Source organism: Wickerhamomyces ciferrii, contig 00070, assembly GCF_000313485.1.
Source record: "Wickerhamomyces ciferrii WGS project CAIF00000000 data, strain NRRL Y-1031 F-60-10, contig 00070, whole genome shotgun sequence".
Classification (NCBI taxonomy): Eukaryota; Fungi; Ascomycota; class Saccharomycetes; order Phaffomycetales; family Wickerhamomycetaceae; genus Hansenula; species Hansenula ciferrii.
Window position 1 is genome coordinate 55375 of NW_011887670.1, and position 17936 is coordinate 73310.

Sequence of the window (17936 nt, forward strand, 5' to 3'; positions counted from 1 at the left end):
TTGATTTCAACGTTGAATAAGTGAGGAAAGAGGGAATAGTTTGGGGGATATTTGAGAACTCTTGGAGCTTTGAATATCACTATACTGGATTTTCAGTTTTGTTTTACAATTTTTAATGGTTAAGAGATCAAAATGTTTAATATAATACGGCCAGTGATAAAGACATCTAAAAATTTGGTGATACCCAATGTGAGGACACGATGTTTGATTAGAATGTTAAGTGATGGTGCCAGGCCCAGTGATCAGGGAGTTGTTTCTGCTGTGGATGATTATCAAGTACAGCTAAATAACATTTTAAATGGACCATGTTCAACTAAAAAATTATTGAAAACTATAAATCAATTTTATATTCCTCATCAATTTAGTATATTAGATTTGGCTATTCAAAAAGGGCATCATAAGGGGATAATAAACAATTTAATAAGAGATTTTTTCCATTCTTCAAGCGCAAGAGAGTTTTTGATTTTAGAAATGGCTAAAAATTCACATATAGATTTACAAAGAACAAGGAAAATTCTATTAAAATTATATCAATCAAGAGGAGGGAAACAATCAGAACTTTGGTATCCTACAATAGGGCCATTAGATTATCATAGATTTCTAATGAAAGACGAAACAAATGTTATAATTACCATCATTAATATTGCATTGAATAATAATTTAACTTCAATGGCTTTCCATACATTTATGGATCATAAAGAACGATTTGAAAAAAATTCAATATTTCAACAAGAAGTGCTCAATAGTCTTATATTGAAAAATCCATTACAAGATGAATATCAATTGAAAAATATATTGGAATTTCAAAATCATTTTAATACAAAATTTAATCAATTTCAAGCTAATCAAATAATGTCTAAAATTTCAACACCAACTACAACTCCATTATTCTTTAAGACTATATCACAATTAGTCATTGATAATTCACCATTAACTATGGAATCATATATCAATACTATATATGATCTAATATCAAGAGAAGTCTATAACAATAATCCAGAATCTTGTGCTGAGAATTGGCTCAAAATAAAAGGTTATTATTCTAATATAGCACAACATGATTTAAATATATTGGCAAGTTTAATCAGTATCTTTACCAAAAATTTAAAATACAGACCTCTTGTCGAAGAAATCATTTTACAATTACCATCAGATTTATATGGTGATCCAATATTAGTTGTTCCATTATTAGAATTTGCTACAGAGAAGAGAAGATCAGATTTAGCAAATGAAATTTGTTTAAAAATTCAACCACCAATTTCAAGAAGATTATTATCATCACTTTTAAAACTTCATATTGTGTTTGATGATACTGTTGGTACTGAAAGAATTTTCCAAGAAATTAATAAAAGTGGTGAACCTTTAACGAAAGGTGATTATCATGCTATTGTTTCTAAATTATTAAGGAAAGATGAATTCTTGAGAGCGCTGAGTATTGTTCAAAGTATACCTATTAATATTTCGGAATCTTCTTATGTGGCATTGATTAATTATATTGTTGATGATTCATTGAAGAATAAATTAGAAATTTCTGATAAGAATTTAGCAATTATTGATACGTTATTAAATAAGATGGAACAATTTAATCCAAAAAATCATGGATTTTGGGAAAGAATTTCAGGTTTATATATAAAATATCTTGCACATTCTAAAAACATTGAAAATTTACAAATTGCTAAACAAATTTATTTAAATTCAACATCTGATCCATTAGTTAAGAAATATTTATCAACAAATTATCAAAATTCAAAAGCTCATATACCAGGTTTAGAAATAACATATAATCCATTCTCTATAATTCAAAAACCAGAAAAGATAATATTAAAAATTTCCAATTCTTCACAAGTTATCATTTTGAAAACTATTGCAGATGGTGCAATTAAATTAAAAGATAAAAATTCATTAAATTTTGCCCTAGGATATTTAACTAAATTAGGCTTTACAAAACAAGATTTAATTAATGATTTTTCAAGAAAATATTCTAAAACTATATCAAATATGGGATTTAGTATTACCAAAAATCAAAGAAATAGAAATATTGAAAATCATCAATTGAATTTTATGAAGAATAGAAAATTTTTAGCACCAGTTGATAAACAAAAGAAATTGAAATGATAAACTAGCATACTATCTTTTACCCAAATGTTCACGAATTTTACACAAATATTAATGTCAATGTAAATAGTCATATAAATAATGCATCTATTAAAATATTTATGAATGTGATTTCACAATTCAAATGTGTATATATATAATGAGTGAATAAGAATAATAAGCTTATAGCTGATAAGTTAGGTCAAAGATCATTTTGGTGGTGGTAATAATAACATATCTTTCTTTGGTGGAAGTGCATTATTAAATTCTCTAACAATAATTGAACAATCAACTTCTCTACACAAGAACTTTTTCTTATTTTGTGGAACATTTTGTAATAATGTTAAACCTGAAGATCTTTCCAAGGCTTCCACTGGAACTTCAAATGATTTTAATGGTGTACTATTTGAAATTTCTTCATTTGGTAAAACAAATGCTGTAACTGATAGTGAATCATCATTTGGATTTTTCGAAGGATTTTCTGCAACGATTAATTTGAAAAAATGAGTTGGAACTGCAACATTTGGTGGGTTACCAATAACTTCATAAGAAACTCTCCATTTACCATCTGGTTGTCTTTTTGGTAAATATAAAGGACCTGTAACAATACGAACATTATTATAAACTTTTGTTAAATCACGACAGAAAAACTCTAAATGAGCCCAATAATCTCTATTGAAACCTTCACCAACTTGTGGAGAAATATTTGATAAATAAAAAGTTTCATCCATAGCTTCTTGGTTAAATTTTGCATTTGCAGCAGGTGCTTGATGACCTCTATCATACCCACTTCTGAAATAATCTTTTAATTTTGCCTTGAAAGTATCAGGAATTTTTTCATCTTCTTTAAAAACTGATTTCTTTCTATCAACTTGACCATTTGATTTGATTGACTCTGGCGTAATATGTTCTAAAACCCAATAAGGATTTCTCTTTTGTCTATCATAACAACTAATATATTCTTGTCTATTTTGTAAATCATGAATTGGACCAGGGAATCCATACTTGAAAAAACCAGCAGGGTTAACAACAGGACCTGAAACTATACCACCACTTGGTCCTTTAGCAGCCGGGACACCTCCATAACTTGTTGCACCATTTGTTGATGTTTCTGTATCAGTAGTTGATGAACTTGATCTTCCCCAGAAAAAATTTGCAATGACAGCTGAAGTACCAGCACCAATGAAACCAGATGCTAAGTATTTACTCATGATGGCAATGAGTATTCTATAATAATATAAAAGGAGTGTGAGTTGGTTGGTAATGAGTTATGGATATTACTGAGTATTTAAATTAGATCTTATTTTTTGTGACGTTTTTAAATTTTTTTTTTTTAGATTCTCGGTCATTTAAATTTTGGTTTTTTAATTAACCGGTGATCTGATTTATTTTAGAAAGACAAATTAAAGACATTTTATTGGATCAACAAGTAAATGATTTTGATCTTTAAGTACGAACTACAATATGGATTGCTTCGTAATGCCATTGAATTCATTGAGAATTGATTCCACATTATTTGGAAGCTCAGTGGGACTCATCCAATTATGGTAATGGTACGTGATTCCAATTGCTTAAGTATTTGATACTGAAATAATGAATTTAAGAGAGCCTATTGGCTGGTATAAGTGAAATATAAGGCTATAAACCGAATATTACAGAGAAGGTACTGAGAAATAGTCTGTCTGTTGTATATGAAAAGCAGGAATTAATCATGTTTGTGGGAAATACCTATATCAAAAGAAGAATAATATTATTGATTTTTTTGATTGTGAATATTCTCTTTCAAAAGAATTATAGGAATACCGCACATTCAAAGATAGATAGCTGTACAATGCGCATAAAGTGATCACGTCTCTAGATGTGTATTAGATTCTGTGATCTTTATTCAGTTCAAATGGCGTAGAAAGATATTCATTTTCAAATTGTTAATATTAAGTTACTATGTCAAATCATATTAGGGATCTTATATAATTCTATCAACTCAGTAAATAGCATCTCTAATCCTCCTCTCATCACTCTCAAATCATGATTAAGTTCTTAGCTACTTATTACCACAGTGAATTAGTGATTCAGCAATCATTAAATATTTTAAAACATTGTAGTTATAATGCGAAATTTGTTACGCGCACCTCCAAAGCCAAATTTGACACATAAAGACGTTGTTAAACTTAATTTAAATAGGTTGCATAATTCATTTTATCATTGAATATTTCAATTTAAATGCATGTTCCCACTTCAGAATGATGATTTCAAAGTACATACTTGCAAGAATAAACCAATCATCAGCTCTTGGACAGAGTAAACGTCATTTTTCAAAGTATGCTGAATGCGCTTACTGGAAAAAGTTTGATGAGATGAGAAGTACACCACAAGTACCATCATACAAATCGTATTACAAGGGCCCAGTTGTAATTAGAAAGCCAGGCCAAGATGATGCTTTCCAAAAGTTTATAGCTGTGTTCAAAAAGAAGTTAAACAGGAAATTATATCCCGAAGATACAAATGACTACAATGACCTTATAGCACGCTTTTTCATTTCCCAACCATTGTATACACAAAAGTTATTGATTGATCAATTGAATCAAAATTTGAAAAAGCGTCCAGCTTATGAAAATTTGGAAACATCTTCACTAATAGCTGAGTTTGATGACAGTGCGTTTATGGATGATATTATGGAAATGTGCCCTAAAATACAAATTGCTATGGAAGAGCCCAGAGATTGTACTCCAGTTTATAAATGGTTAGATTTGGTAGTAGAACCAAACCGTGATCAAATATGGTTGAGTATAGAAAATATCAACAGAGCACAAATTGATCTTATACTTTTTGCTAGAGTTATAAACCCTTTGTTGCATTTACTAGTAAAGATTTACGGAGAGGTTTTTTTTATTAGTCTTCAACAACCCATTCAAATAATCGATAGTGTATCTAGAGGGTTTTCACGCCCCAATTCATTAATTGAAATAGATGACCTAAGATGTTGTATACCATTCAAGTCAATATTAAAGTTACCAGATGCTGATAAGATTAACGAAGCTAACTTGTTGGAACTTAATGGAGTGGGTGAAGCACTTGAATATATGGTAAATTGTAAGAGCAGGATAGGCATTCTATCGAACTTCAAAACCACAGTGTTATTAGGTTTCATTCCAGGAAGTAAAAAGCTACATTATAAAGCTATATCTCATAAAGCTGAAAATTTAACTGTTTTAGGTGCTCTACTTACTATTTGGGCCAGAGCTTTTGAAAATAAGAACAAATATGGAAAAGTCATGGTTGGAGATCTAAACAAATGTCAAGTTAACATCATTTCTAAATTAATTGGAAAGCATAAAGTTGAAGTAGCTAAGGAGTTTAAAAATAATATTCAAGAATCTAAAGGAAATATGATGAGTAATTCAAGAAATGCAAAAACTGTGACATTTTCATTCAAACAGAAGAAGAGATTTGACAAGGTTTTCAAATGGTTTGATAATTTGAACTTTAATAAATTTGACCAACACTTTCAAACATTTGCTATGAATCCAATTGATTATAATAGATTTTTTGGTAATCAGTTTCCTAAGTTGAATAAAGATGAAGCTCAGGCTTATATTGTTGAAATTAATGCCTTAAACCTAGCAAAATACGATAGATTGGTTGTTGAGAAGCTATATGATTTCCAATTCATAGAAGATGAGATTTACAAAGAATATAATGCTATCATTCAAGAATATGAAAAGATTAAAGCTTTGACTAAAAGAAGGCCCCAAAAGATCTATCAACGAACTAATATATCAAATGGATACTTGGAAATAAAAGTCAAGGAAGAGTTTGCAATATGTGGTCCATTCATAGCACATCTCAGAAAGCCTTTGTCAAATTTCAACCACGATAAGTACAAAGCTGAACTTAGAAAACAGCTCAAACTTCTTCACAAGAACAAAATGTCTATTAAGAATAGAGCTTCATTTAGCTATGAGCACAATCCAACAAAATTGAACCCTGCTGATGTGACTATTAATTCTGAGGGTAATTACTGTTTTAAATTTCCAAATGGACTTAAATTTACACCAGAACAGGATATTGAAGAGTTGGAAGATCTGTTGAAAAACAATCCAGTACCATATTGAAGAACTTGCTTGAATGAGGTATAACATGTACTTTGCATTATAGATAATACGTACAGGCTTTGATCTTCGGTCATTCGAATTTTTGGCTTTTGAATAACCGGTGATCTGATTGTCTTATGAAAGACAAATTAAAGACATTCTTTTGGACCAACAATTATATTGGATCAACAATCATAAATGATTTTGAAACCCTTAGAGAAAAACTACAATATCGATCTATATTTTATACCACGCTTCCTTTATTGCTCTATGTACATTTTTTTTTCTTATTCAAAAGTCTTTAACTGAATTTGTCCATGATCAATAACAGATTCTTCTTCTTCAACTTCACCTTCAAATTTAACTAATTTTTCAATTCTAAATCTTTGATCTGATGATAAAATTTCATTAATAACAGTTTTGAAAACTTGTGGGTTTAATTGAATTAATGAAATTAATTTTTTGTGTAAATAACCATTATATTCTGGTGATTTATCATTTATGAAGATCAAGATTGGTAATAAAATTGTATATATTGGGATTTGTTCATTAGATTGTTTTAGAACTAAAATTATTAATTCTATTGATACTCTAGGATCTTTAATTTTGGAATCTATGATTTGATTTATCATTTTTGGTAATAAGCTTTTCGAAATTATTGAATTTAAAACTTTTTTATTTAAAATTATTGATTTAATTGATTGTGTTGAAATTGTTATTGTTAAATCATTGATTAAACCCTGGGATAAGAAATTTGTTATTATTTCAATGTCTTCATTATTTAATTTCAAGATTTCATTTGATGTATTTAATACAACACCAATTGTTAATAATAAATTTTTTTCAGTTACTTCATCAGTTTTTAATAAGATTTTTTTAATTGTTTGAAAAAAATTATTAATTGTAACTATATCATTCATTTCAACTAATTCTTTTAATAAAGTTTTCAAAATTGGTAAAATTGTTGGGATGATTTGATTTTTTAAAATTTTATTTGTTTCACCTTCTTGATAAATTGAAATTAAAAGACTTAATAAACTTGAATATAAATCAATTTTAATCATATCAGGGAATTTACCCAACATTTTATTAATCAATTCAAATGCCTTTTTCAATAGAACTAATTCTTCATTTGATAATCCTTCTTCTTCTTCCTTTTTAGGAATAATTCTTTTATTGTCATGTTGTAAATATGGAACTAATCTTAAGATCACTTGAATATTAACTCTTACCAATTCAAATAATTTATCAACATATTGTTCTAATTCATGATTTGTTGAATAAGTATTGAAAAAATTTAAAAAAATCTTTGAAGTTATATTTAATACCTCGGTTTGTTCAGATAATGAACCTGTTAATATTAATCTTTCAAAAACTTCAATACTTTCACCAAAAATATCATCATGTAAAATTAATTCAACAAGTTTTTTATAATTTAAAATCTTGGATAATGCAATAAGTTTCTCAGTTTGATCACCTAAATCATCATTTTGGATTAAAGAACTTAGAATTTGTGCATATAACATATAAAAAAATCCAAAACAATCTTTTTGAAATAGCGTATCAATTTTAAATTCATCAATTTCAATAATTACTCCAATAACATTAACTAAATTAATCCAATTTCCTTGGAAAAGTTCTAAATCTTGATGAATATTTTGTAAATTATAATCATTTTTTAAAATTATAAAATTTTTCAAAGTGGAACACCAAAGAGGAATTAAAGAATCTAAATATTCATCAATTAATTCATTTAATTCTAAATCATTATTTTTAAATGATAAAATTTTCAATTCAGCCCAAGCATTTAATATACTTAATTTAATTTTTTTAATATCTCTAGTATTTGAAATAATAACTTCATTAATTTTAAAATCTTCATCATGAGATTCATCAAATTCATATAATTCTTTTAATGAATCAATTAAAATTCTTGAAATTCTACCTAATCTATTAATCTTAACAATTTTTAATCCAATAAATTCTGCAATTATCTTAATTGCCCTACTTGCCACAAGTGAATTACTATCTTCTTGGAATGCAGGTATTAAAGCAGATGTAATTTGTGCTTGACGTTGTTCTAATAATGACATTTCTGGATATATTGGATCAGGTGCAGGAGCAAATATATGAATAATATCACCTAATAATTCAATCCCTAAGATTCTTAAATTTAATAATGGGGAATTTGAACTTTGAATAGAAATTTTAATTAAATCTGAAATTTTAATTGATAATTGATGATATAATTTTGGTGATTTAGTTGATTTTTCCAAGATTTTTGTTAAATTTTTTAAAATTTTTGATTTAAATTCCCAATTTGTTGATTCATTATCTTTATCATCTGAAATTTCCACTTGAGTATTTTGTGCAATTGATTGAGATTCTTCATCATTTAATTCAATTTCCTTTTTTGTAGATTTATATTTATCAATAATTTTTTTAAAATTTAAATGGAAATCTTGATATAATTTTTTTTTAGAAATATTAAATAAATGATTTAATTTATTAAACCATTCAATATTTATAGTAGAATCTATCCATGTTGAAATTAATTTATTAATTAATATAGAATAAGGATAAATATCTAACAAAATCCAAATTAAATATTCTAATTCATTTAATATTGTCAAATCATCATTTGTTTTAATTAATTGATATAATAAATCTAATGAGCAACCAAGGATTTTAAATGATGAATTAACAGGAAATAATTCACCATTTTGTAAAAAATCCCAAATATTATTTTGGAAATTAAATTCTAATTTTTTTAAAATCCATTGGATTGATATAATACCAGGTTGATATATGATTAATTCTTGATATAATTTAATTAATTCACATTGAATAACAGGGTCATTAATTTCTCCTAAATTTAAAATTAAATTAATTAATTTTTTTTGAATATCTGATTCTAATTCTTTAAAATTTGGTCCTAAATTTGTTATAATTTTTCTCAAAATTTGTGATAAAACTTTATTTGAATCTAAATCTGAATTTAGATTTGATGTTGAAATTGAATCATTATATAAACCATATTTATCACTAATGAAAATATCTTCTAATACCAAAATTAATTTTGAAATTTTATTCAATTCTAATGAAGTTTTTTTATTAATTATTAATGATAAAGAATCTAATGACCATGAATGAACAACAGGATGAGGATCTTGGATTAATTTAATTAAAATTTCCCAAATTTCATTAAATTGTGATTGATTATTTTCATATATCTGTGCCAAAATTTGTGAATTAAATGATCTTGAATTTGAATCAGAATTATTAATGATTTTATTAATATAAATTTTAATAAATTCATCAATTTTATCAAAATTTGATATAACCAGCCCCAAAGTCCTGGAATTTAAATTTAATAAATAATAATTTGAATCTTCTTCATAAATTTTAGTCAAAATTTCTAATATGGATAATCCAACTTCTTTAGAAAATTTTAAACCTTGTTGATGTGAAATATTCAAAACACCATGTAATGCAATTGAACAATTCATTCCTATAGATTGTTTACACTCTTTTGTAACCCCCTTTGTCAAGAATAATGATCTTAAATTTTCTAATAATGATAATTGAATTTTGGTAGAAACCATTGGGAACCCTAAAGAAAAAATTTCAATTGATACATCAATTATACTTAAATTTAATTGTGGTGGGAACTTTAGGGTTTGAGAATATGATGATATTAATTGAGATAAAGGATCATTTAGGACTGATGATTCAACAGGGTTAATTAAAATTGATTCTAATTCATCAATCCAAGTTGTTTTTGAAATCCAAGATTTGATATGAGATGATTCAATTGAATTTTTTGGTCTTGATATAAAATCAATTGAATAGTCTGTTGATGTAGTCTTTATATCTTGATCATTAAACTTTATTAATAATTCATCAATTTCATAACCTTTAAATTTTGTTGTTAATAAAGTTGATTGTTGAGCGAAATTTTTTATTGATTGAATTAATAATAAACTATTTAAATCTGTTTTTAAAATTGGTAATAAGATTAAATAACATTCCAAAATTTTTTTATTTAATAAATTGGTTGATTCTTTGTTGTTTAATTTTTGTAATGATTCCAATTGTGAATTTAAATAAATTTCAAAATTTATAGCTTCATTGGAAGTAATTTGGAAATTTTTAATAAAATTTAATAAACCTGATAATTTATAATATTCTAATTCAATATTTGTATCATCATTAAGATCCAATGTGGTTAATTGATTCCATACACCTAGGAATTCCAATTTTTTAGAATTTAAAAATTCTAAATCCTTATAATTAAAAATACCAATCATTATAATCCAACAAGTTTCTTGAATATAATAATAAATTTGATCTTTAACTTTTTTTTGTTGATTAAAATTTAATACTAAAAAATCCCAAATTTTTAAAATTAATTCTAATGAAATATAATCTTTATTTGATAATTGAATTAAATCAGAAATTATTAAAGCAAGGCCATTAGTCTTGTTAAAATTTAATTTTTGTTCTGAAGTTTGTGATAAATTATTTGATAATTCATTAAAAGAATTTGATAATAAATCATTAATTAAATTTGGTGAATTTTTTGACATGATTTTTAAAATTTTAATTGAATTAATTCTAATTTCTAGTTCGGGGGATGATGATAATTTTAATAGGGAAATTTGATAAATTTCTAAATCTGATGTTGTTAAGATGGAAATTGAATTAATTAATAGTTGAATTAATTGTAAGATTGAAATTAATTTTAATGATGATAAATCATCTTGTGATAATTTTGTGAATAGTTTATCCAAAATTTGCTTTTTAATTGATTCACTTTGAAATTTAAATAAATGTGTATATAATGTAATTAAATGATTTAAATCTGATGATTTTTCATGATTTAATATCTTCATATGAAATTCCCCAAAAAACTCTTCAAATTCATTACGGAAATATTCTAAATCCTGGACAGTTTGTAAATTATTAAATTGAATAATTGTTTCTAATATACCAATTTTAACTTTGAGATCACCTTCAATATATAAATCAACCAAAATTCTCCAAATTTGCTTCTTATTAAAAGTTGATAATGTTAGGGATTCAGCTAATGCATTTGCAGTGGAAATTCTAATGGATTTATGTGATGATAATCCTGTAATTAACAATTGATTATTTGATAATTGATATGTTTGATAATCCGCATGTTTTTTCAAATTAGATATTATTGACCAAGATTCAAATAAATTTTGTATCAATATAATTGATGTGTTTTGTGTAGTGATGAATGTTTTAAAATATTTGTTGAATTTCGATTGTAATGAATCATCAATAACACCACCATTCCTTAAGATATTTGATAATAATTTTGATAAATTAATTAGATGTTTACCATTAGTTTGTTTTTTTAAATGTTTCAAAATGATTGAAATTAATAAAGGAGTGAATGAAACTAAGTCATGACCAAATTGTTCATATATATATGATAGTATAATACATGAATAGTTTTTCAATGGAGTGAATTCACTCTTTTTGGAATCTGTTATTAATTGAATAAATTTATTTGTTGTATCAAATAATGAATTTGATGAGATTTTCAATATAGCGGTATAATTTTTAGCTATTGATATGATAATTTGTTGTGATAGTAATGCTAATTTGTCTTGATTATTGGTTAAGTATTCCAATTGTTTATTGAATTGAGTATCAATATATTTAATTGAATCTTTTGATATTGGATTATTACTTAAATATTGATATAAATTAGTATGATATGTTAATAATAATGTGTTGATATTGTCATTGTTGATTAAAGGTATCAATGAATCACTGTTGTATATATCCATTGTATTGGTAATTGAGTTGGCGGTTAATTGTAATAAAAGATTCAAATATTTAAAATTGATGATTTGTTTACTTTAAAATGTCAAACAAATCAACACATTTGATTATGTAATACACAGCGGTTAATCAAATAAAACACAGCGGTTAATTAAAAGTAAACAAAGAGATTCAGTTCTTTGTATGATCAATAGACTTATATAGTATATACATATATATAATAATGATAATGGTATAATGATAGTAGTAGTTAGTAGTATATAGTAGTATAGTATTATAATAGATCTGATTATATAACTACTATATAGTGATTGATTACTTAATGGTGTGTACTACTACTCGAGTTATATGGTTATCTAACAGTACTATCAGTGAATCATTTAATATCACTGATTATCATTACAATTGATGTTTATATTCATTACTTATTATTCATTAGCTATTATATATAGTTATAATATAATTATTTATTAATCAATTAAGAATTCCACCAACGGGAATCGAATGGATGTGTTCAGCGGCTAATTTTTATATTAAAGTTGGGGAAATAAAACATATTTCAAAAGACACTTGTTATTATTCTATAATTCTATCAACAATAAATGATTATATCACCATATGATCTATCAATGTCACTATTACAATCATTATTATTTCATGCTTTAATAATCCCATTAGATTGGTTAGGTATAATAACAAGATTCCAATCATCGAAAGAATATAATCAACAGCAACAACAACAATATCAACCATTAATTATATTTAATATATCATCATTCTTAAATTCAATAGATTGGGAATTGATTAAATTATATCTGGTTGCAATTATTTGTCCATTATGGATTATTTATATTAAATTTGGTTTAGATTTAAAATTTTTAACATGTTTGATTGCTATATTAATGGGACTTCAACCAATAATCACTGGATTAACAATATATTTGATCCATAGTAGTAAACTAAGACCTTAAAAATTTAATATTTGAACAAGTCTGGGGGTTTATAGATGTTTCAATATTACCAAATAATTGAATTTTTATAATTTTATTATTTTTTTGTAAAATTTTAATTAAATTTGATTCAGTTATATGTAATTTTAACTGGGGGTTATGATTTTGTATATATAATGATTCTAATTTTGGTAACACCGGATTCATTATGAAAAATCTAAATCTTTCACTTAGGATAAATTGATTTGAATAATTTAAAATTAATTCTCTTACCCCAGTAAAGAATTCTAAATTAAATGGATAATTCCAAAAACAATCTTGTAATTCTAAATATTGGATTTTGGTATCTTTATCATCAAAATCAATTACAAAACCAGTTAATTTTAATCTTTTGAGGTCTTTAAATTTAATTAAATGATTAATATTAAATAAATTTGATTCAAAACTCATACTTTTCAATTCTAATTCTTTCAACCCCATAACATCCTTATTCAAATATTTTAAAAAATTTGATGAATTACTTATATTCATCTTTAATTTCCTTAAATTCCCAAATACTTCAGTCAATGAATTATAATTAAAATTCCATTCTTTTTTGATATCATATTCATTAATATTTAAAACTTCAACAAATTTATTAATCCTTTGGATCCCCAATTTTCCTTGTTCCAAAAGAATCAAATCTTTCCAACTAAGAGTAATTGATTGATAAATATATGGTTTTAAAAAATCATGGAATTTTGAACATGATAATCCTAGGTTAATTAAATCTGATTTTGTTATAAGTGGTAATATTTTTATAATAATTTCATATGGAATATTTAAAAAAAGTGTGGAGTTGTTGTTGTATGATGATGATAGTTTTCTTTTTTTGGGGATAGTCATTAATGGTAGGTGTTTGTGTAGTGTTTATGACTGTATTTAGTATGAATGGTATTGTGGTTGTTGAATATTGTTGAATTCTTCTCATGTTTTGGGTGTTTAATAACCACACTATTATCTTTATCACACCGATCGCGTTTTAGGAAATGGTTAGGAGTGATGACTTTCAGACTTAATGGAAGTTGAGAATCGGGAATTAATGAAAACTAACAAATAAAAATTTTGTTCATCACTTTAGTTTTGTTAAAATTCCATCCAAGTTTAAACAGTTGAGTGACTACATTGTTTATTTAATATCGAAATGTTGCAATTGTATTGATTTTGATCTCAGAAGAAAATGTGCTTTAAACATCAAGACGCATTAATAATAATTACAATGTTTGAGTTATAGTACTAATTGCACAAGACCGTCTTCCTTTTCATTATAGGGCTTTAATTAATCTATTATAGGCTTATCATGTTTAACTCAAAGGCTTTGATGATATTGAAAGTATATTGAAAGGTTAATTATGAATATACAATACTCTATAAAGAATCTCAAGGTGTCATGATTCTCTTATTATAAGAGATTGTTATGCACTTGTTATTGATTTATGAAGTTTATTTTTTTCAATTGCTTGATATCGTAGTACATGGAACAAGTATAAATGTATCTGATGAATCTAAAGAGCTTATATATGTATATATATATATATATATAATGTGATGCATACTAGTCAGCTTGGGTATTGTAATTGTCTACTGATCATCCTTATATGCGATGAAGCCTGAATTTTCAACAAACACAGGTTATGCTTCCTTTTAAAACAAGATTATTAGGCATCATGCAATAGGCTGAAGGGTTTGACCCTATTCCAATTAGGGAATTTAACTCGTTGGATAATTTCATATATAGTTACTTCTAGTGATACGTTTTAATGTGGTTATACTATTGCTCCGTTTTGGGTAATGGTTAGGAAGCATCTGGTTACAATCTACAATTCCCTTAATAAAAGTCAAAGAAATTTAACGTACTTAGTTCATTAACCTTTTTTAAAATCATTGTCTTTTAATTAGCAATCCTGTTACGTGATCGACAAAGTTAATATGCTTGTTTTTAAACATGGGTACAATGTGGTCAATTTTCAAGGAAGCTATTGTTTGCTCTTGATCAATTTGGTTAGTGCGGCCTCTATAAAAATTTAGGATGGCGTTGTATGGTATATTAAGGATAATTGAGATTAATATACAAAATTCTTTATAGTGAATTTCAAGTTGTTATAATTCTTTGCAAGAGATTGTTATACACTTGTTATTTAAGTCTATAAAGGTATTTGTTTTTGAGAATACTGTTGGTTTAATTGTTGTAGATTTGAATTTAAACAAACGACGTAAACATTTCGTTTGCCCCTTCATGAGATATAATCGACTTAATCTACTATATTGATTATGGAATTATAAATATTACATATATACGTCTGATATAATGCATAAATGTTAAACTTAAGCTGGAAAGTAACAATCCAAATATTTGAATATCAAGGGAGATCAGTTACATCGTTGCATCCCTTAAGTATGGAGAACAATTATTCGCTAACGGGTTGGAATTTTTAATCTTTGCGAATACATCAACACAATGCAACTAAAACATCAGAGCATTCAAATGCAACTAAATCGTTATATTCAACTTACCATATCAGCATACTGCTTCTGAGATGAACCATCAATGTGTCATCGATGATACTTCAATTAATACGAATTATCAAGTGGACTTCAAATTTTTTTACAATGGTCAACTTTCATCATAAACAAATATTCAAATTCATGAATAACCAAGGCATAAAAATTAGATATAACATGGACATATAAGATGTTGAATGCTTATACCCAGTTGCTTGGGAATCAAATAACCATTGTTTAGAACATGTGAAACATATAGCAATTCAAGATCATGATATGCCGTTTGTTTCATTGATCAGATAAGGGCGTAAAGCTCTCATAAAGATCTTAAAAGTTCCAAATTTGAATTATAAGTTCTCAATTCATAAATATTAATATCAACCAAAGAACTAATAAATTACATCAAAAAAAATTAGCCAGTACTAGAATATTCATCATTTGTTCACATTACTAAAAGAAGCATTACACTTATCAAAAATTATACAACTTGAAACTATGATTCCAGTTATCCTGTGTATATCATTAATATTTGCTGCTTATTTCGCATATAAATACTTTATTGAAAACAATATCAATCCTCTCACTATGCTTTATGAATTACTTGAAAGTATATTTCACATCAACAAGAATGAGAAGTTTATGATTTATATTAGACCAGCATTTATTAGATATTGGAGATTCAAGGTATCATTATTACCATTGTATCATCGCTTTAATCAATACTGGAAGCCATTAAATGACAATGTTCTCAAGAAATTGAAAACCAAAAATGAACATGAAGAAGAATCACTTTTAGGTCCATTCCCTATAGAAATTTGGCAAATTATCATGCAGAAGGGTCATGTTAGAAAAGAGGTTCTTTCAATAAATGATATGTTTTTTAATGAATTGTTGCCATATGCTTATGCTAATTCTGGTAAAACTTTACAATTGTTATTGGTCATTAGTTCTACTTCAAAAATGAGACAAAATGATGATTGTTTCTTAAGAAATGGACCAGATTTCCCATCTAAACCATATGAATCAGCCCAATCAATTTATGAAAGAAGTTTACAAAGCTCAAAATTTGAATATGAATTCCTAGATGTTTCTTATGATGTTTCAACTTCTTTTAAATATGAATTTTTTGGAGAACAGCTTTATGAAGATACATTACTCATTACTGATTATGAAGAAATTAAATTTATATTTTCTCATATAATCAATAACCCTGATTCAAGGATTAAAGAACATTTCAAATCTATATATGTTGATGTTTCAATATTACATGGCTATCAAGAATTGATATATGATTCTGATATAAATGATACATTAAGAAAAACTGGAAGATCATTCCCAGTTGATGGTTCATCAGTCAAAATTCAGGTCAAAGCAAATGATTTTTTCTATGGTACTGATTCACATCAACTTTTCGATAAAGATAATGATAGATGGTCTGATCCAAATGGTGTATTGAAAAATGTTGATGCTCATAGCTTTAGTCTGGAACCTTTCAAAACAGCAAATGAGATTTATCCCACCAAAGTGTATTTTAATGAATTGATTCATATTGCTGAACTTTTTAAATCTTATGCTTTGAATGAAAGAAAATATTTAATGAATGTTTCTCATAAAAGACAACTTCGGTCATATCATCCGTACAACAAGTATGTATTATCACATGATCAAATCAATAGACCTTTACCATCTTATAATTTGAATCGTTTTGATCATATCCGTGGTGCTTTCAATCCATTAAACCTTTTTGCAAATGATCTAAATTGGGATACAGATGATGATGATGATGATGGTGAAGAAGAAGAATTAGAAGATGATGATGATGCTCAAGGATTGGATACTGAGTTAGATCAAGCTGGAACCAATTTTGACGGATATGAATTAAAATCAGATGGTGCAATTGCTTCACATAATGTTAAAATCCAAAAAAGAAGATTTGCTACTGAATTAGAAACCAGATCACTTATCAAAAAGATGATCGAGACTTTATCCTCTGAGAATGTTTGTAATGGTGTTAATACTTCTTTATTCATTATTGGTATATTATCTTTTGAAGAGACTACAGATATTCCAAAGAATGAAACATTGAGTGCTAAACCAATCCCAAACATGTTTCGATATAAACCACATATGACGTTATTAAACAAGCCATATTCTAACTGAATTCATGGCGTATCAATTATTGTGATCATTTCAACTGCAGTAGCATTCTAATTTTGTAGGTAAGTGCTCATTAATCTTGATTCTTGACTCCTGATTGCCTAAAAATTAATTATTCATCTGATGATCAATATTTATCTTTCTCTATAATATACGAATCATCGCTTACATAATCATGAGTCAAAAAAAAAATTAAAAAAAAAAAAAAACTTCTCGATTTTCATTCAACGTGTGAAAATTGAAAACATTAAAAAGCTCAAAGAAATCCAGCGGTTAAACAATA

The 17936-nt window shown here is 26.2% G+C and overlaps 6 protein-coding genes across 6 annotated transcripts; 3 read left to right on the top strand and 3 right to left on the bottom strand.

Annotated features, from left to right (window-relative positions):
- Positions 1 to 132: 132 nt before the first annotated feature.
- CBP1 (Cbp1p) lies at positions 133 to 2115 on the top strand (the record flags this gene model as incomplete). Its single annotated transcript, XM_011276637.1, has 1 exon — positions 133 to 2115. One exon carries the CDS (start codon positions 133 to 135, stop codon positions 2113 to 2115), a length of 1983 nt encoding a protein of 660 aa, XP_011274939.1.
- A 188-nt stretch (positions 2116 to 2303) lies between these two features.
- On the bottom strand, positions 2304 to 3305 carry NUC1 (ribonuclease; the record flags this gene model as incomplete). The annotated part of the gene is made up of 1 exon (XM_011276638.1): positions 2304 to 3305. The coding sequence occupies one exon, from the start codon at positions 3303 to 3305 to the stop codon at positions 2304 to 2306; it is 1002 nt and encodes a 333-aa protein (XP_011274940.1).
- Positions 3306 to 4448: 1143 nt separating this feature from the next.
- BN7_2725 (uncharacterized protein) lies at positions 4449 to 6206 on the top strand (the record flags this gene model as incomplete). Its single annotated transcript, XM_011276639.1, has 1 exon — positions 4449 to 6206. The coding sequence occupies one exon, from the start codon at positions 4449 to 4451 to the stop codon at positions 6204 to 6206; it is 1758 nt and encodes a 585-aa protein (XP_011274941.1).
- Positions 6207 to 6472: 266 nt separating this feature from the next.
- Positions 6473 to 12010, bottom strand: LAA1 (AP-1 complex accessory protein LAA1; the record flags this gene model as incomplete). Its single annotated transcript, XM_011276640.1, has 1 exon — positions 6473 to 12010. One exon carries the CDS (start codon positions 12008 to 12010, stop codon positions 6473 to 6475), a length of 5538 nt encoding a protein of 1845 aa, XP_011274942.1.
- Positions 12011 to 12964: 954 nt separating this feature from the next.
- On the bottom strand, positions 12965 to 13840 carry BN7_2727 (uncharacterized protein; the record flags this gene model as incomplete). Its single annotated transcript, XM_011276641.1, has 1 exon — positions 12965 to 13840. One exon carries the CDS (start codon positions 13838 to 13840, stop codon positions 12965 to 12967), a length of 876 nt encoding a protein of 291 aa, XP_011274943.1.
- A 2241-nt stretch (positions 13841 to 16081) lies between these two features.
- On the top strand, positions 16082 to 17656 carry BN7_2728 (uncharacterized protein; the record flags this gene model as incomplete). Its single annotated transcript, XM_011276642.1, has 1 exon — positions 16082 to 17656. The coding sequence occupies one exon, from the start codon at positions 16082 to 16084 to the stop codon at positions 17654 to 17656; it is 1575 nt and encodes a 524-aa protein (XP_011274944.1).
- Positions 17657 to 17936: the final 280 nt, after the last annotated feature.